A 20,485-nucleotide genomic window follows, 5' to 3' on the forward strand; every position below is an offset into this window, starting at 1 on the left:
GCACAGCAACAACAAATGAATTAGCCTGCTAACGAAGGTTCTGCTGGACAGATCGTTCGTGGCCCAAACGTATCCCAACATTCTTTGTGTGGCAGCAAAGCCCGAGCAATACAATGATCCAAATCCCCATTTAAAGCCACATTTCCCATGAATTCAGTAGCTTCCTGTCTGAAAACAGACCCTTAGTTCGGAGGTTTTCTCTTTAGCTGTGTGCTCTCTCGTGCAGTAAATGCAGATCTTGGCTAAAAACTTTAGTTTCACACTTTATTCTACTCGCTGTCACGTTTACATTCTGATCTGACCATAGTTTAATAAAACTAATTTCACTACCTGCTTAAAATAAACAGTTGCTGAATGAGACATTTTTACAAGGATGTGACTCTGAGTTCTGGCATTTAAAAGCTTTTACATAGTGTGTGTGTGTGTGTGTGTGTGTGTGTGTGTGTGTGTGTGTGGAATTGGCTACATAGCTCTGCTTGCTCATGGTTGTTGTTGAGATGCAGCCGTCCTGACATCAGCATCACACTCTGCTGCATCATCACCTCAACACTGTACCAGCATGGAGACATGTGTCTGCAGACAGAGGACGTACACCGTTCATGTACGTGGCTGCAGTTATTCAGTAATGTGTGTCTGCAGGACATTTGTTGTTTTCTGCACAACAAACAGAATCGACAGTGAAATCACACTGTTCTCATGTTGCCAAAAGGAAACAGCACAGGTCACGTTACCACAGCCTCCAGGGTCTGAGTCTGGCTGAGGACCTTTGCTGGATGTCTTAGACCCTCTTTTCAGAGACCCAGAGACTTACTGGTCCCTGGTAAGAATTCACAAGTACAGATGCTGATGGATCAACAGTTTTTAAAAACCCATTTTCACTTCAGATCTGTTGCTTTATTTTTTTAGTTATACGATATTTGTTTGAACCTCTTTTAGCTCAGAGCTAAACTCTTCAGGTTCTATCTTAAAGCTACAAATAATAAAACATTTCTACACTCAACAGATTTACACTGATCAGCCACCACATTATAACTGATGTTCTTAATAATGTTAAAGAAAAGAATGAACCCAGTATGCCGTAGACTTTTTTCAGTTTTCTCCCAGAGTTACTTTACTATGTACATCTGTACATGTGAATGACTGGGTCAGTGCTCTGATTTTGGGGGTGTGGCCCAACGCAGCACATCCATAGATCAGGGCCCACTTCATATCAAAGATAATGTGGACTAATTAACTAAAGACATTTGTCCACACCTCTGAATTCATTTTGCTGTTACCATCATGAGTTCAATCATCAATGAAGATCAGTGAGTCTGTTCCAGAAGCAGCCATGCAGCTCAAACCATGACACCACCTCCACTGTGCTTCACAGATGTCTGGTGTGAAGACCGACTGTGTAAAGTCTAACGAGTCTACCTGCACAAGTCCACCGAGCAAGGACATCAAAACCACACTTTACTTCTTCTGTTTCTCTACTCTTTGTGTTACCATATGTTTTAAGCAGATCCCTGTTCTTCTTCACAGACGCAGGACATGGCGTCCTACTAGAAGACTGGTTTCCCACCTTTTGCCCTGTGGAACTGCCAGCCTGCAGTGAACAAGGCCGACTTCATTCCAGCCTTCTCTCACACTTCTCACTCATCAGGTCAGAGGGGTGGAACTGGACTTCTTGTCGATGACACCTGGACATGTTGCTCTCCCTGTACCCTGAAGATGGCACTACTCTCATCGTCATGGGAGACCTGAATATCCAACTGGACAAACCATAGGGCGCCTGACGTGTTTGGTCATATGTGTGCAGAAGAGCAGAGTCTGGTCTCCACTCCTCTGATCCACAAAGCTGGCAACAACCTCAACCTCATCCTCCCCGGAACTGCACAGACAACAGGAGGGACCAAGATGTCACTCCTCTTCATTTATTGGATCATTTCTTCATTCAACTCACAGTCTTCATCCATAGACCTTCCCATTCTCCCACCACACTTTTAACATTCCATTGTAATCTCAGGTTTCTCAACCCGAACCGATTCTCTTCGGTGGTCTCTGCAACTCTGCCCCAAACACAGGACCTCTCCATCCTCGATGCAGATGCAGCCACAGACAGCCTCTGCAATACACTTTCATCGTGTCTGGATTGTCTCTGCCCTGTGTCTTCGAGACCCGACCGTCCCTCAGCTTCTAATCCGTGGCTCACCAACTGGATCAGTGAGCAATGCACCACGCTCAGGAGTGCTGAGAGGAAGTGGTGCAAATCCAAGACTCCATCTGCTCTTGCTGAGTATCAGGATCTGCTTGAATCTGTCACCAGGGCAAATATTGACTACCAGGAGAAGCTCAACAACACCTCAGACACCAGAAAGTTGTTCTCTGCTTTCAAATCACTTATCCAGCCACCTCCACCTCTCTCACTGCTGACGACTTTGCCGACTTCTTTACCAACAAGGTGGCAGCCATCAGCTCACAGTTCTTTCCTCCAGATGATGACATCCTCCTAACTTCTTCCAACACTGCATCGCTATCCTCATTTTCAACTCTGACTGAGGACGATGTATCCACCCTCCTCCTCTCTAACCATCCGACCACCTGCTCTCTGGATCCAATACCTTCCACTCTTCTTCAAGAAGTGGCACCTGCACTAATGCCAGCTATTACACAAATCATCAACAGATCTGTCATAACAGGCACCTTTCTGACCTCATTCAAGCAGGCCCAGATTACCCCACTGCTCAAGAAGCCTTCTCCTGATCCCTCCCTTGTTGAGAATTATCGAACTCTCTCTCCATTTCTGGTCAAGACTGGCTTCAGTCCTACTTAAACCATCAGATCCTCTTGTCCACACTCTCTGACTTGGGGATGTCTGGATCAGCTCTAGCCTGGCTTCAGTCCTACTTATCAGGACGAACCTTCAAGGTATCCTGGCAGGGGCATGGTTCTCCCTCCCATAGCCTCTCTACCAGTGTGCCGCAAGGTTCAGTTCTTGGTCCTCTTCTTTTTTCTGTCTATACTGCATCCCTAGGTTCCAGCATTCACTCACACGGTCTTTCCTATCACTGCTATGCTGATGACACACAGCTCTTCTTGTCCTTTCCACCGTACAACCCCACTGTCTCATCACGCATTTCTGCCTGTCTCTCAGACATCTCTGCCTGGATGAGAGAGACATCTTCAACTCAACCTCTCCAAGACCGAAGTCCTTGTCTTCCCACCCAGACCTTCGATGCAACACAACATCAGCATCAACATTGGATGTACAGTGACCAACTGAGCTTTAAAGACCACATCTCTTCAGTTTCTAGGGCAGCAGATTTGCCCTCTACAACATCAGGAAGGCCAGACCCTACATCATGGATGGTGGAAGGAGCCACCAAACTGCATGCTCAGCAAACTCATTCCAGATATTTAAAAAACTGCTGAAAACGGAACTGTTCGGCATCTTCCTATGCACTTCCTGTTTAAGAGTAAATAAATAAATAAAACTTCCTTTCTGCTCTTTCTTGCACTCGCATCTCATGAAATGTAAACCCTTTTCTTATAGGACTTTGCTTTGACTTTTTTCTCCTCGACTTAGATTTTTGCCGCCTTGTACCTCAATTGTAAGTTGCTTTGGATAAAAGAGTCTGCTAAATGACTAAATCTAAATGTAAATACAAATACAAATATCACAGTAATATATTCTGTGTTTGTGTGGACTTGGCTGTTTTAGACTGAGGTGTAGTTTGTGGTACATACTCCTGGTTGTGTATTATGTTTAGTCCTGTTCCTATTTCTTTCTTTCCTTTCTGTACACTCATGTCAAGCTTCTCTAGTTTTCTCATGTTCACTCTTAGCTTTTTCTAGTTCTCTTTTTCTTCTCTGTGCTTAGTTTTTTTTTTGTCTTAGTCCTGATCCTGTTTAGCTTTGGTCATTCCCTTAGTGTAGTCGCCCTGTTTATGTAGATCCACTAGTTCATGTCCTCTTGCTCATGGTTTACTTCTTACTTCAATAGCTTGACTCACATTTCATTACATTTGTTCTCGTAGCTATGCCCTTGTTGAATTTCCCAGACTTTCTCTGACCCTGTTCTGGTTTAATATTCCTGATTTGGTTTAGTTATTGAGTGGCTTTAGTTTTTTTGTTGCACCTTATTGTGGTGTGTTTTTTTTTGTCCAATAATCCCTTTTAACTATTCTCAGTCCTGGTCTCTGATCGCTCTTGGGTTCACCTTTTTCTCAAAATGGGACAGTTGGATCTGGCCAATTAGGACCCAGCAACAGGAGTGTAGCGTATAGTGTTTGTCATGTTAACTGGCCAAGTGACCCTTATTATTTCAGGGGCTCTGATGGAAACATAGACCTCAGTCTAAACCACAGACCAAAAACCACAGTGCCCCCAAGCCACAGAGCACCAGTGACCCTTAGTCTCATGCCACATCACCTCCAAGGCCTACTCACACCTCAGCTCAGGACTAACAAAATAATTTCTTTAACAGAAAAACACATCTACTGTTTCTGGAAACTGAAATTGAATTTGATTTCTTTTTCTTCTTTTCTTGCAGGAATGACACTGTGGGACCGTGATGACCTGATTAAACACATAGGAGAAAGACAACAGAACTATAACGACTTTGAGATAGTTGCATCTGAATCAATTGAGGATAAATCATCAGCACTAAATGTTGAAGCTTCACTGAAGGCGAGTTTTTTGCCAGGAGTAGTTGAGGTTGAGGGATCTGCTAAATACCTAAATGATAGTAAAACTTCCAGAAATCAGGCCAGAGTTACACTGAAGTACAAGGCTACCACAAAGGTCCAAGAGCTGTCAATGAATCATCTTGGAAGAGGAAATGTGAAACATCCATATGTGTTTGATAAAGGTTTAGCAACACATGTAGTCACAGCTGTTCTTTATGGGGCACAAGCCTTCTTTGTTTTTGACCGTGAGGTGTCTGTGAAGGAAAATCATCAAGATGTTCAGGGCAACTTGAAAGTGATGATCAAGAAAATTCCCACACTTACCACAAGTGAAGGTTCCCTTAAACTGGAAGAACAGGACAGAGCAAATGTTGAGAATTTCTCCTGCAGATTCTATGGAGACTTTTCCCTTCAGAAAACTCCTTCGTCCTTTCAAGACGCTGTAGAAGTCTACCAAAGTCTGCCCAAACTGCTGGGAGCCAACGGAGAAAATGCTGTACCAATGAAGGTCTAGTTGTAGCCTCTGACAATTTTAGATTCTTCTGCTGCTAAACTTGTTCGTCGGATAAGTATAAGTTTAGTTCAGCAAGCACAAAGAGTCCTGGAGGACCTCAGTGAGCTGGAAATCAGAACTACCACTGTCCAGCAGTTCCCACAGATTGGTGAGAAAATTAAATGTTTTAAAGAAAGGTGCTCTGAGTTCAGATTAGAATTCCAACAAACCTTGGGAAAGAAGCTTCCATTAATCCGAGGAGGAGGAGAAGATGAGACTGTGCTTGTGGACCTCCTGAAGAAGAGACATTCTTCTCCATTCAACAACAGAAACCTGAGTGAGTGGATGAACTGTAAAGAGAGAGAAATCTACACTTTAAAGTCTTTTACCAACACGATGAAAAACACAATGATCGTCCCATCTCAGAATCATCTGTACAAAGAAAGTTTCCGTGTAGAACTTGTGTGCTTTGTTTTCACCTCACTGGGAAGTCCTGACCTGTACCTCTCAGCTCTATCAGAGTACTTAAAAGGAAGAACCAAACCAGACGACCCTCAACATCCACATACTCATGATGTAGAGGAGGGACAGTGGTACAGCTCAAAAGAAGCATTAGATGAAGTTAGGAGTAAAGCAAAGGTCTTCAGTGATTTTGCAGAGGCCAACAAGGAGAACCAGAACATTAAGTTCCTGACAGTGGGTTTAAAGGATGAGAAACAGAAAGGTTCAAGCATCTACCTTTATAAAGATGGATTTTCTGTCAGTGAGAACTTTGAGCCTCCTTCAAAACCTGAAACTGTGACAATCAGTGACATAAACCACAACTGTGTGACACTGAAGGTTTCTCCACCCAGATTTGGAGCAGAGAACATCAGCTCCTACTCTGTTGAGTACTGTGTCAGTGGAGAGGATGGATGGCAACGAAAGACAGCATCAACACCTGGAGAAGTCACAGTGAGCGAGCTGAGGCTCAACACAGAGTATATGTTCAGATGCAGAGCAGTGACCTCAGTAGGTGTTGGACCAGCCAATGAAGTCGGTGGCTCCAACAAAACCTTACCCTTCAGTCCTCCTGGAAAACCTCAAACTCTGAACCAAACGTTGAACCAAACTCTTCAGAGATATTAGTTAGCTGGGAGAAAGCTGCTGAGCTTGGACAGGATGTTCACATTTTGAGCTACGTGGTGGAGTACGCTACAACAGACAACAGGGTGAAAGAGGAAGATCTGGACTGGAACCAAACAATGTCAAGACCTGAAAAGGCAATAATTTCAGAGCTTGATTCAGAGACAGAATATTTTGTCAGGGTCAGATGTGATTGTGGTGTAGCTGGCAGTAGTAAGAAAAGCATCAGTGTTTTAATCTGCACAACACTGTCTACACGTCTTGCAGAAGTTCACAGATGTACAAGTGAAAGGATAAATTCAGAATCTCCCTCAATTTACAAACTGCCTCTGGAAGAAGAAGATGTGCATGTCAGTGGCTGTCGGAGGTACAACATTGGCAAAAGCAGCTTGATGCAAAATTGCACTATTCTGCTCTTTGGGTCGATCAGGATAGTTCAGGCTGCTTTAGCAGAACTCACACCAACACAGAAAGATCTGTTTGATGCTGTTCGCTCAATCTTTGACAGAGATGTTACACAAAACTTCAGGGTTCTGGTGACGTTCACAGATGGACAACTCCTTCCAGTTCTAGAGGCCATCAATACTTCAGGTGTCCCATGTCCTAAAAGAGACGACAGGCTGCCAGTTCACTTCAGATTCAATAACTCAGCTCTTTTTGCACGCAACAAATCATCAGTGGCAAACAACACAGGTAGTGATGTTGACACTGATGAAGATGTGAGTTGTGAAGAAATGCTTTGGGAAAGAGGAACAAAGCGCATAAAGAGGTTTTTTTGGTGCTCTGAATGTCATGGACACTAAAAGTTTGACCCTGACAAAGGAAGTCCTCAGAGAAAGACAGCAGCTGGAGAATTCAGTTGGACTGTTGTGGGAGCAGGTTAAAGATGAGTTGGCAAAGCTCCAGGAGATAAATGAGACAATTCAAAAACTGAATAAGCATGAGGCAGAAATCTGCAGAAATAAGATCTTTGAGTTTGAAGTCACTGTGACAAAGCCTGTTCAAGTTGATGTTTCACCCACTGAAGATTTCTTCACCAACTGTCAGCAGTGTCATATGACTTGTCACTATCCTCACGGTGACGACGGTAAAACAGGCTGTGCTACACTGGGCAGTGATGGCCGCTGTACTGTTTGCCCAGGAAAGTGTTACTGGAATGTGCATTTCATCCAGAAGTTCAGGTGGGACTATAAGGAAGTCAAAGAAAACCGAACAGTAAAAGAGCTGAAAGAAAAGTACCTGAAAGCTGCAGAGGATCGAAATCTTGTTTGGGCATTGACTCACAGACTGAGGGCTGAACGTGATGTTGTATGGGCTGAATTAAAGAAACAGTTGGAGATCTCTGCTGAGGGTCTGAACAGACTCAAATAGGAGGCACAGAAACCAGATCCTCTCACCACTTCAGAGTACGTTGACCTCATCATTGAGGGAGAGAAATCTGAAGCCAAACCTGGCTGGAAGATACGGGTTTGTCTCCTGGAAACTATAAAAACGAAACAGCGATGCTTCATTTTATAGCTTTTCAGTTGGAATGTGACCAAATATTTACACCCACTAACTGTCAGGTGTAACTGTTGTGTAGTTAATTGATCCAACAAAACATGAGCATGTTCTTCAGTGTAAGGAGTCAAAGATGCAGTAAAAGGTACAATCCACATGTGACTTCACACCTGATGAATTGTGATAAAAATCATGTATGATAAATGATTACATTTTACTCTTAGCATTTTACCTTGTTATAATGGCAACTTGTAAAACTGTAGTTTTGAAGAATGTTTAAAATGCTTAACAAACTTTGTCCCATATACATGTTTTGTCTTGAAGTCTTTGCAGTCATTGTCTAACAGCAGACCATCCCACACTGTAGTGACCCAGAGTCACTTCATCCTCACAGCTGCTTATCAAAGTGCTAAAAAGGGAAAAGGTTTCCATAAAAGGAGAAAATGGCTGTGAGCAGTAGCCTGAGGGTGGAGAATGTTCAGCCCAGCAACAGAAAGTTATAAAACTAATGTGTGATGTATGAAGTTTAGAACTGCATAGGATGGAGACTTGAAACTCTGTCGATGTTCTTCTCTCTTGCAACATAATCAAACCCTAAAAATCATCCTGGATGTTGAAGCTTCTTTACTGATTACACTTGAGGTGTCTAAGACCTGATATTGTCATTTTTGCCATGACATGAATGCTGTTTAATAATGATGTCACTCTGTATTATTATTAAACTGACATGTTAAATCACATTTTACATGAACACAGCATATTTTACAATACTAAATATTACCCTAATTCAGAAGTATAATCAAACCTTTGTTTCTTCTATAAAAGCTTAAATCCTGCCTTGTCTGAAGCACATTATTCTCTTTGTCTGTGATATAAATCAAACATCTACATTTCCAACAGATTTTAATACTATAATCTCAGGATGATATTTTAACTTGTGATGTGCTGGCAGAAGAAAGATGCATCCTTGGTTTATCATGTTTGCTTTGCTGTTTCATGTTTGTACTATACACATCCTGTCTTTAATGGCTTAATGACTTCTTGCAGCCTGATCCAGGAAGTCAGTTTGAAACTAACTCATTATTACTCAGAACATAGCAGTGACGGTAAATTTAAACTTTGGGATGGATTGATGAAGATGAGGCACTAAAGGGAATGTTTTTAGTTTTGCATATTTGGTCACAAACCAACGTTTAGGATAAATTAAACATTGTCCTGACGATGGTGATGCATGAAAAGTCAGAGAACTCACCAGTTCACTTCATCCTGAAAGGATCATTAATATCTGAACCACAATTTCTCACAATTAGAGTTTGAGTTGGTCTGGAAATGTTTGTTGTTTGTTTGTTCACATATAAGCAGTTTATCTCAATGTTATGGTGAATGACTAAGATATTAATCTACCATTATTAAGATTTGAAAACATGGATCTGATCTGATTTGTCAAACACTGAAAACTTGAGGTGTTGTCCAGGCCGGTTTTGGTGTCTGTGTTACTCACGATACAACTGTATTGATCATATTGTAACTTTAAACAAACCATAAATAAATATATGCAACATAAACATGATTTTTATTGTGAGGCTCTGTCCAAGGAAATGCCATTAAGAGTCATTAAGAGTTTCAGTATAATCTAGTCACTGTGCGGTAGAGCTGGAGCTTTTTGTTCAGACAACCACGCTATAAAATACTCCACGCTCCAAGTAGTTCAGCTGATGGTCCAGCAGAGGGAGCTTTGACCAAATTAAATCAGCTCATCCTAACCCCGAAGTGTCTGAAAATTAGTGTGTGGAGCCATTCTGGGTTCTACAACAAAACAACAACTTCTTTACTTTACAACCACAAACAAAGGTGAGGACTCACCTGTTGCAGGTTTGTGTGTGAAGAACAGGCTTCTGTCTTGTTGCAGTCTTGGCATCTTGTCTGTGGAGGTTCTCAGTCCACACAGTGGCATCTGGACTAGCTTCAGGGTCTTAAAGACATTTTACATCTTCCCACCTTAAGTTAGAACTGAGGATGTAAAGGTTCAAAGTCTGTGAAACACAGAGCGCAGTGAAAATGAATTTTAGTCAAATGCCAAACAGGTGTGTGGGATGTGTCCAGAAAGCAGCAGGTCCCCTGAACAACCACAGGCAGGACCTGCAACAAAGGAACAACATGGAAGAGTATGTCAAGTAAACAGGTATTCATGGTCCATGAGATGTGATCAGCTGAGGTCTAGTCAGTGAACATTTATGTGGTCTGGTGGATGAGTGGGAAGAGCATCAGGCTGGGATGCAGACGTCTGCAGGAGCATGACACTCAGTGCTTGTTCCCCAGGTTTTCCCCTCTCACTGTCCACTATGGGCTGCACCTAACTATTATTTTTTTAGTTGATTTGTTTGTTTGTTTGTTTGTTTGTTTGTTTTTGATGAATCAGTTAACCTATAAATGATTAAGTGTCACGATCTGCCTTTGGACTTTTACATCTGACATGAGCTTTAACTTTCGTTATCCCTCTTCACGGTTTGCACCTGGTCCCCTCAGTATTTCGGTCCAGCCTTCCCCACAGTTCCCTGTCAGATCCTCATCTCTCCCTTTGCCAACACACTGAACTCTGGCTTTACCTGACTTCCGTGAATTGGACTCTAGTCTCAAGCAACTTTTGGTCTGAGGTTTGGTGTGTTTCTGTTTGTTAGTCTCCTTAGTCTTTTCCCATGTGTTCATTCTGGTTTAGTAGTGTATGTTTCACATTTGTGTCTTATTTTTATCCCTGAGTGTTTTTGTTTCCTGTGTATCACTTCTATTGTCGACGTTTGATCAGTTTGGCGTCTTCTTTTCTTTAAGTTAATTTCCGCAGTGTTCAGTCGGGTTGATGGTTGAGTGTGTTTCGTTTTTGTTAGAGGTTTCTTTAGACGTGTGGCGTCTTCGTTTGTGAACCAGTGTTTTCTGTCACCTGTCGTGTTTTTCTTTGTACCTTCCTCGTAGGAGCCATTTCTGTTTTTCATTGAATTTGTATCAATAAACGTGTTTGAGTTCAGTCCCTCTCACAGTCTCCTCACTTGGGTCCGACCTTTTCCCTAATTGTGATATTAAGATCCTTTTTATTTTTCAATTAATATTATAACACTATAACTGATTTACTAAAAATGAAAATTTGAAATTGTCAATCATTTTTATTTTCATTTTGTTATTCAATAATTTTCTTTTTAAACAGATAAAATGATCCTACATTCTTTGAGCATCACACATTCAAAGTTGAGTGTCACATAAAGCAAGAAACAAGCAATGAAAACACCCATAAACACAGGCTGAAGTAAAGTGAAGCAGGTCAGCTACTACTGAGCCTCCAGCTCCATGCAGGACGGCCTCTGAAACCCTGAAGGACAAATGGACAGAGAAGTCAAGGAGACAGTTGGAGACAACTACTCTAATATTAAAATTATATTGATCTACCAGAAATTCATAATTGAACTAACTGAGCATCTTTTTAACAAACACTACATAAAGACTCAAATGTTCTCAAATGAAAAGTTTGCTCTGCATGGCTTTATTTACACCTTCCGACGGACATAATGTGATGGAACAGTTTCCATCGTTTAAATAGTACAACAGGTAAAATATCTGACTCTTTAAAAACTCATTATCAACAGATTTCTGACGTCATAGTCACAGTTATGTATCAGTGAGCACGTGAGCAATCAGGTGTAATTTTTACTGTCCGGGACAATGGGACAGGGTTCATTTTGAGCCCTGCTTGCGACGATGCTTAATACTTAAATTGACATATTTTCTTAATCGATTACGTCAATTATGCGGACACTTCCCCCCTACTGTCCACCACAGAGGACAAGTTTCCTATTTCACATGTATACGTGCTCAGTGATGATGATAATGACGACTTCTAACATGATGGCTCCGATTTTAAATCTATTAGCTGACTTTAGTCGTTAAAGACAAATAAGTCCTGGTTTTCAGTCTTCACTCAGTTACTCATAATGACAAAGAGAAAACCTGATAAATCTTCTAAAATAAAACATTAAAATGCCATTTTTACCCTTTTTTACTGTTAATATTTCTGTACCTTTACTTCAGTAGGGTTAAAAATGGGGGTCTTTTATTTGTTTGGTGTTTTTATGTGGGGCAGCACTATGGTGGAGTGGTTGGCGCCTCACAGCTAGAGGTTGTGGGTTCGCTTCCCGACCGACCGTGGCCTGTGTGTGTGGAGTGAGCGTGTTCTCTCTGTGTTTATCCTGCAGGTTTGAATGTGAGTGTGAATGGTTGTCTGTCTGTGTGTGTCTCTCTGTGTTGGCCCTGACACAGACTAGAGACGTGTCCTTGGTGGACCCCAGCTCTCACCCTATGACAGCTGGGACAGGCTCCAGCCCCCCCTGCGACCTTGCACAGGATAAGCAGGTACAAATAATGGATGGATGATTGTATGTGGTTGTACTTTGACTGTTGTAAATGGTAAAATTTACAACTGGGCTCAGACATAAAAAACTTTTTCGGGACCCTCTCTGCAGCGTGTTACGTGGATCAGTGACATTCAGGTGACAATGGGAGAAACGAATGCTGTAGGACGGAGAAGAGGGAGACAGAGACGGGGTGAGCGAGGAACAACAGTGTGATTCTAGACGTCTGGTCAGAGCCGTCAGCGCTGACAAAAGCTACGTTGTTGAAGCTCCAAAATGCTGATGCACCCTTCAGTTAACAGAGGAAGCGTTTGTTTAATGACACACACTCTGTCCCAACGAGGTCCTGTGGAAGTCCAGGACAGAGGAGAGCCAAGACACACACACACACACACACACACACACAGTGTGGAACAGTTTCAGACACGCTGTTGTACCATTGTGTTCCAGACGGGACAATGTATAGAGTTGTGCATCCACATTGATTCTGTGTGTTGGCCCCAGTCCACCAGTCCCTGACTCAGCCAGCACTGTGTAAACCTACATCATTTAATAATCCTCATCCTTATGACTCTAATATTCCCTCACAGGACGACCGTAGGCTGGAGTCAGACCCACAACCTCTGTCTCATATTCCTGCTGCTGTTGTTGACCAGGTGTTGTCAGCGCAGATGTTGAGGATTGACTGGGGCTGTCTGTCCGTCCACAGACACTGTACGTCTGCTGCTATATTCATCAGCAGCAGGAGACAGGACACCACCATATCCATAAACAGCCAAAATTACCACAAGTCACATGGTTTTTGCTGGACAAAATACAAATATTTACTGAACAGTGTTGAACTTGTTCTGTGCTCTGAACGTTTTAGATTTGTGGAGAATTGTGGAAAACATCTGGACTAATGTATATTTATGTTGATAACAGCATGAAGTTCAACAGGAATCACTTCCTGCAGTACTGATACCTTTTGAGTTAAAGTACATACGTAGTACTTGAGTTTAAGGAAAAACTTTGAAATGGTACTACTTTGGAATATTTTTACTAAGGCTAGTATTTCAACTTTCATTTGAATATTTTGAGTTTACTACAGTACCTCTGTTACAAAACAATACACTTGAATCTAGGTGATGTTTTTAGAAAATTGGGCAGCACAGTGGTGGAACGGTTAATTCTGCTATAAGGTCACATGTTCAAGTCCACCAAACAACAAAACAGCTGCAGTTTTCTGTGTCCACAAAGACATGAACGTTAGGTTAATGGGTGACTCTAAATTGCCCGTAGGTGTGAATGGTTGTCTCTCTGTGTATGTCTCTCTGTGGTACCTGTGCCATCATGCAGCTCCGTCATTGGTTTCACGTCCCTTTGTTACTGCGGTGTGTGTGACGAGAACAGCTGCAGCAGCACTGGCCTCAGTGTGGGACAACATCTACAGCTGAGGACCACGGTGACTTCAAATGGTTCTGGGAACCAACAGCCACAGCCTGTTTTAGCAGATAGGATGATATTTAGTTTTTCAGTGCATATGACATAATATTTCAACACGCTGTGCTACATCCTGCTTTTTTCAATAGCAAACAGTGGATCGGAATCAGCCTCCTGGAAGTATTGAAGCCTCAAGAGTCGTTTTTGACCCCTCACCGCTGCAGGCCCTCTGTCTACGTGGCTCTGGGTTTTATTCACTCGGGAATTTAGGAACAAATCAGAACTTTGGGGGACCTGTGTACAGTGAAACCACTGACGGCTCGTGTGCTGATCAGGATTTGTTCGTCCATCTGCACCATAACCTGCAGTGTGAGATCTGAACGCAGCCTCACGCTGTAATGTGATTACTGCACATGTCATGTCGGTTTTCAGCCCGATCTGGACAACATGCTCATAACTAATCTTGGCATAAATCTGGACTTTGGCAGCTGAAGCCCGTGACACATGTTACAACACACACACACACACACACACACACACACACACACAGAATGAGCTTTGATGCTCCAGTCTGGCTCTTATTTTCATCACACATCATCATATTTACTGAAAACATAAAAAACTATGGAATACAAAAACACACACAGAGGAAAAATACAAATAAATACTCCTGAAAATGAGTAATCCAAAGTAAAACACCTCATTATAATTAAAAAGGAGCTGCATCAGTGAATCCTGATCCCACCATTCACATGTAAAATGCTGTGATCAGAGGCTCCGAGGTTTTACCTGCTCTTTATTCACCTGCAGCACATGAGTTGATTGTGCAGCTTCTCCATCCTCTGAGGCCTGAGGCTTCATTCAAGGCTGCTCCTCTGTTAAATATGCATCTTTTAGGAAATGAACCCAATTTGAAGAGAATACTGCTCATCATTCAGTATCACATACACAAACTGCAGGACGAGAACTGTCCTCTGCCTCAGACGTCAGAATCAGCATGTTTTTGTTTTGTTCTGATGACTTTTTCACTTTTGTTAAACTTGTCACCTTGTTTTCCACTGTTAGTTTATGAGTATTCTGATTTGTTTGTGTTGTTTTACTGATCTTTTACTGATCAGTCAGACAGTAACTGCATTTATTCTGTTGCAGCTAGTGAGGCTTCAAATAAGGAAGATGAATGAGTCCATGGTTCAGCGGTCAGCTCTGTGCGATAACTTTAAACTTGAGAGACACAGACATGTTTGACTTTTGTTGGAATCAGGAATCTCGTTGAGATCAAATTTTTTTTTACAGGCAAGAAAAATAAAGGTAGATACAGTCCTGCAGTAACACACAGGTGTGTATCTTGGCAAACATTTCCATTTTCTTTTTAAACTTTCACACAGATGAATCAAACACGATGTAGCATGTTATTTACCGAGCTGTAGAGCTGCTGATCAGTGGATTATCTTTCCTTTGGACAGCGCTGAGCTAACTGTCTCCACCTGTGTCCAGTCTTTAGGCTAAGCTAAGCTAACTGGGTGCAGCTTTGTGTTCACTGCACAGACATGGGAGTGGTATCAACCACTAAAGTTGGATGAAGTGATGTTACCACCGCTCCGTGTTCTTCCTCGCCCTGTGACAAAATTCATTTCCTGGATGTTTGCCATAGCTTTCTAGGTTTTCTAGCATTTGACTGTCCCTGTGGTCTCCCATGATTGTACCACACATTTCAGTCCACACACTTGATGTCTCTTTTGACACTCACACCCTCAGGCTGTGTACACTGTGTCGAGCATGTACAAAGCTTTGGACAGCATCACGTCTTGGATCTGAATGGTAAGGTTTTGGTGGATGCAGGTCCAAAAACACTCATCGGGAAGTGTTACTTCTCACAGCTTCTTGGAGCTGGTGTGATGTAAATAAGAGCAGAAGGCCACCGCTGCCTCTCTGATGACACAGCAGCCACAGCATTTATAACCAGACCTCCTCTTCTCCACCAGTCATCAGAAACAGCTTCTCTTGCTCGTTGGTTCAGTCAGAGGACTCACTTTGGTTTACAAACTGCCCAGCACCCTAAGTCTGGAGCCCTGGACAGAAGAGGTGGGGGGTCTCTCACCTGTCTTTGCTCATGTTTCCCATAATGCATTGGTTCCATTAATAAATATGTGGGGTGAAAAACACCTCAGCTCAGTTTCCATGTTTCTGCTGCAGGTTAATGACTAACATCTGACAGTGTGACATCTTCCTCTACAAACTGACTGTGAATTCATTTGTTTTACTCTGCACTAAATGTAGATTATTTTTGCAGCAGCTTTTGACCCAGGTCATCGCTGAGGAGGCAGCCGATGGCGTGAGAGCACAGCAGACCTCTGCTTCTCTACGTGAACATCACGAGATACGAGACAGGAGGCGAGGAGGCCATTCATTAACCATGAGCGTCTAAAAATAAAGGCCTCCTCCTTTCACTGGAACTGCTGCTTTAATCTGGGCCAGAGCTTCGAGTGGTTCGCATCAGCACGAGAGAAGAGACACAAAGAGCAAGAGGAGAATGGCGTTTCATCTTCACGGTGAACAAAGGATGGGTTTGTTTCGTGCCCGACCTTTGACCTGCAGGGGGCTCTTCAGAGGAACAGCAGCAGATTTCACACACTTAAAAAATAAATAAATTTGAGCTTGAAAAACTAATTTATTAAAAACAGCAAAACTATAATTTACATTACACCTGGTGTCACACACAGCTGCAGAGGCTCATCACACAGCAGCATTAATGGAAAAGAAAGAAAAACTCTAAAAAATTAATTAACATACAGTATCTGATTTATTTCAATTGGGGATGCAAAGGACAAGAAAAGACAAACCAAACCCCACACAGAAATATGGGAAGGTAAAGTAACATAATGCTGCTCTGGCCCAACCAACCAAAGTCAGGTTATTAAAGCAGAATTCGATAAACAGATCAAGTATCTGCTGTTTTACTTTGAGGTTACAAATGTTAATATCATGTATTCTTCAGCAGCATATCTGATAGTTACTATGTGCAAATTCCTACAAACAGTTCATTTATATTGGAATAGAATTTAGGCCCTGGGATACGCTTGGCCAGAGACAGAACCATGAACATAACATTTTTATCAAAGATTGAGCATAGAAGAGTTTACAAGACGGACAGTCACTCAATGTTCTAGTCTTCTTATCCACAGCTTCAGTACAACACAACATCAGCATCAACACTTGGTTTTCAGTGATCGTCCCCAACTGAGTCTGACAGAAATCTGGGGATCATCATTTATGACCAGCATCAGCAGCTTTGCCCTTTACACCACCAGAAAGATCAGAGCCTATGGGGAAAGGAGCTACAAACTCTGCACGCTCAGCAGCCTCCCTTCCAATATCCAACTAACGGAATAAAGACAGAACTCTTCCACAACTTACTGTGCACCTAAAAAAAGTTATTCAAACATTCAATCTGTTGTTTCTCGCACTTGCATGTCATAAAAGAGAAACACTTCTTCTCACAGCACTTTGCTTTACTGTTTTCTCCTCGACTTAGATTGCTCCTCACTTTTAGGAGGCTTTGGATAAAAGTGTCTGTGACATGACTACATGTACATGTAAACACAGAAAGTAACAAACTGTGTATTTACTCGTGTACTTCAGTTTGTACCTGAAGCCCTAGTTAAAGGAGAATCTACTGACCTAACAGACACTTGTGTTATTGTCAGAACATAAAGTGGTAAAATCAGCTCCACCCAAGGCTCACACTGATTTTTGCCTTTGTTTTAATTCATCACTGCACATTTGAAAGATTCTTCTCTGTTATAAATCTTTTTCCATTTAAAAAGTGGAATTTCTCTGCTGTATTTCCTCCAACATAGTTCTCTCCATGAATCTGTACACGAGTGAACCTGAAGACTGAAGACTGGAACATTTCAAATTTCTGCAGAAACTGTATTTACGAGCAACAAACCTGGACTGAACTTGTTCCCTCATGTTATCAACATATTTGTTTTTTAATAGTTAGAAACTCTGAGAAATTATTTGTTCCCTGCAGTACTTGAGTACAGAGTTGTAGTACTACTCTAGTACTACAAGTACTTGTACTTTTCTGTCTCCACTTCTCTCCTTCCTCAGTTTCTATTTTCCACCTTCCCCTTCTCTCATGCACTTCTCCTCTCCCTGTCTCTTTTGTCCCACTTTCACCTTCCCTCTCTCCTGATCCCAAACTTTTCCTCCATCCTCCTCCGCCTCCTCCTCGCCCCTTGTAGGTGAGCTGCATGATTGGGCGGCAGGTCTGAGGGACAGGCGTTTGGAAATCACATGGTTCACATTTCCAGCTCTGTGAGACGCCATTTTGGAGGAAAGTTTGGAATTTGTGAACCTGGGGAGGTGCAGCAGGAGGAGGAGTAGAATAAGAAAAGAGAAGGAGGAAACGAGCAGGAAGAGGAGAAGGAGAGGAGGGATTTGCACTTGGGGAAGTTTGACACGAATGCAGCAGGCGGTCTGTGCAGTGACCAACAGCAGGCTGCAGGAGAAGTCGGTGTGGGCTGGAGCTGAGGTGCCACCAGCCTGGAAGTTTTTTTTAAATCTCGGAATAAGCATCAAAGCTCCGGAGCTGCTCATTTTCTCCACCGCAGCAGCAGCGGCAGCGGTCAGCTCATGCACGCAGTCCGCTCGGAAACTCGGTGTTTTTCTACACGGACTCAGTTGCTGGAAACTAGATTTACACTTTTCCACCAGTCTTGTGGCGCAACTGCGGCCAGCCAGCGCGGTGCACGCCGGGGCACGGAGCCTGTGTGGCGGGGAAGTGCCAGACTGAGAGTCGGGTAACAGGCGGCGGTGGCACTGAAGCTTCTTCCACGCTCCTGCTCGCTCTGTGGGATTTTACTTTGAAGCCTTTTTCCTGCTTGTCCCCGGAGACCTGGTGTTGTTATTTTCGCTGGACGGGGCGCTTCTCCCCTGACGGGGACTTTGGAGATTTGTTTGGCTCGGAGGGGAACTTGGTGTCGTCGTGGAGGGATTTTCTCCTCTCCAGCCCCGACTTGGAGCGGTGACAGCGGGGATTCACTGGCGGATAAACTGATAGGAAGCCGTGCTGAGTGAGGTGTGTATGTGGCTAACGCACCGCTAGCTCCACGCCGAGCCGAGCCGAGCCGAGCCGAGCCATGCCAGTCAGAAAGAAAGGTAAGCCGCTTTCGCTTCACGTTCACTAACATAGCAAGCTAGCTGGGCTAGCGGCTGCCTGCTGGGGGAAAGTCAAACTGCAGCCTCGTGTGAAGAAATAAAAGTTCAGCGAACACACGCCAACGCGGATGTGAGTGGACATAAAGACCGGTCCTCACGGCCTTTCTCGGCCTTTCCGAGCCGGGCCGTGCCGTGCCGGGCAGGTGAAGTGAGTTAAAGTGGGGCTAGCCGGTTAGCCGCCGTTGCTAACCAAGTTGTATGTGGGGCACCTCGTCTGGAGACGAGCCCGACTAAAAATAAACTCAAAGATTAATAAAGTATTTACCAGGGCTCCCACGGTCCCACGGCGATCTCCACGTCTGACTAAGACAAACCGGTACTTAATAATATTTTACATGATGCGAAATAGTTAACAGCAGCGGAGGGAAGTATCGTTAGTACTGTACCCAAGTATAAATGAGCGTATACTTGTACTTTTGAGTACTATCATCTGGGTGCTTTTACTGCTACTCCTGCTTTTAACGTTTGACATTAGCTGACAGTGACTTTCCAGGTTCAGGTTAGTGTGTTATTGTGGTTTTACTAGTGGTTCGATTCAGTTCCAATATTACGGGGAATTCAACGTGACAACTTGTTGAAAGTAAAGTTTTTACTTGAAATGCTGTAAAACTGTGACCAATACTTTTACTTTAGTAGAGTACTGCAGGCTGACTATACTTATCCTTACAATGTCACTACATCAAGTACAAAAAGAGACAAAGGTTTGCAGTATTTAAATGGTATTTTCCGGTCAGAACTGATGTCTAAACACCAGTTTTTGGTTTCACCAAAGCAATATAAAATAATTAAAATAACTACCTTAAGTAGCAGTGATATGCTGTTTAATCAATTAGTTAATTTTCAGGATCTCAAACATGGAAGTGTCTGTTACAACTAAAAGGAAAGAACCAAACAATTTGTCCAAAATTGAAAAGGAGCATTTTCATTGTTGAGCTTCTTCCAAAAGTAGAATTACAAGTGACGTCTTGTTACATTACTGCTTTAGTTGCTGGGTTAAGAATATTCTCACAAAGAAGAAAAAACCCAACTGTAGCTTTGGCTCAAATGAATTTCTATTGAAATCGTTGACTGTTATCTGTTAATTAATAAATAATTTACTGGACACGATCATAAATGATACAAGCCGGTGAATTAGGCTCAGCACAGAGGGAACCAACACGGCAGCTTTAGGTTTATAGGGCATCAGAGCATCTGGTTCAGTTTGATTTAACTAAATAAATCAGATAACATGCTGATGTGGGCGTAAAGACATCACAAATGTCTGAGATGTCTGAGACAATTTAGACAGAAATAGTTTCTTCAGCAGCACAATCTGAGGTTTTCATGCCCTTTAAACACAAACGTGACTTTACGCTTTCCTATGATACACTGACCTTTTTATTTATCTGTTGAGTAAAGCCTCTTTTAAACAAACCAGACTCCATTTCTGCTGCCTTAAAACGTGGCCCCACTCTTAAATCCTTTTACATTTGGATTTTAAAGTATTATTCACCTATTTGAAATCTGCAAACAGCCAGTTTAGCTCAGTACTGTGGGATTATTTCTGCAGAAAAGCCGTTGCAGCTCTGCCTGTCTGCTGCACTCTGCTGCCATCGTGTCTCCGATCAGTTTCCATTAGAATGAATGTGCAGCAGCTCTTCCCTGCTTTGCCGTGTCCC

General features: G+C 42.7%; 1 protein-coding gene, 1 long non-coding RNA gene and 1 pseudogene across 16 annotated transcripts in view; 2 read left to right on the forward strand and 1 right to left on the reverse strand.

Annotated features, from left to right (window-relative positions):
• Positions 1 to 1,725: 1,725 nt before the first annotated feature.
• On the forward strand, positions 1,726 to 9,341 carry LOC137098469 (neoverrucotoxin subunit alpha-like; annotated as a pseudogene).
• A 313-nt stretch (positions 9,342 to 9,654) lies between these two features.
• On the reverse strand, positions 9,655 to 19,365 carry LOC137098139 (uncharacterized). Its single transcript, XR_010910564.1, has 3 exons — positions 19,093 to 19,365; positions 13,505 to 13,663; positions 9,655 to 9,927 (listed from the first exon to the last, which is right to left on the reverse strand). It is a non-coding gene; the product is annotated as an uncharacterized lncRNA (long non-coding RNA).
• Positions 17,832 to 20,485, forward strand: part of LOC137098137 (disks large homolog 1-like) — a 100,607-nt gene continuing 97,953 nt past the window's right edge. For 5 of the 15 annotated variants that reach the window (XM_067474016.1, XM_067474011.1, XM_067474012.1 and 2 more), the window contains exon 1: positions 17,838 to 18,767. In XM_067474016.1, the coding sequence (XP_067330117.1) occupies positions 18,749 to 18,767 (19 nt within the window). In that variant the 5' untranslated portion in view covers positions 17,838 to 18,748. Of the gene's footprint in view, positions 18,768 to 20,485 lie in introns of all 15 variants that reach the window. The other 10 variants (XM_067474010.1, XM_067474019.1, XM_067474018.1 and 7 more) reach the window with 6 other exon arrangements.

Source organism: Channa argus, chromosome 14, assembly GCF_033026475.1.
Source record: "Channa argus isolate prfri chromosome 14, Channa argus male v1.0, whole genome shotgun sequence".
NCBI classification, from domain to species: Eukaryota; Metazoa; Chordata; class Actinopteri; order Anabantiformes; family Channidae; genus Channa; species Channa argus.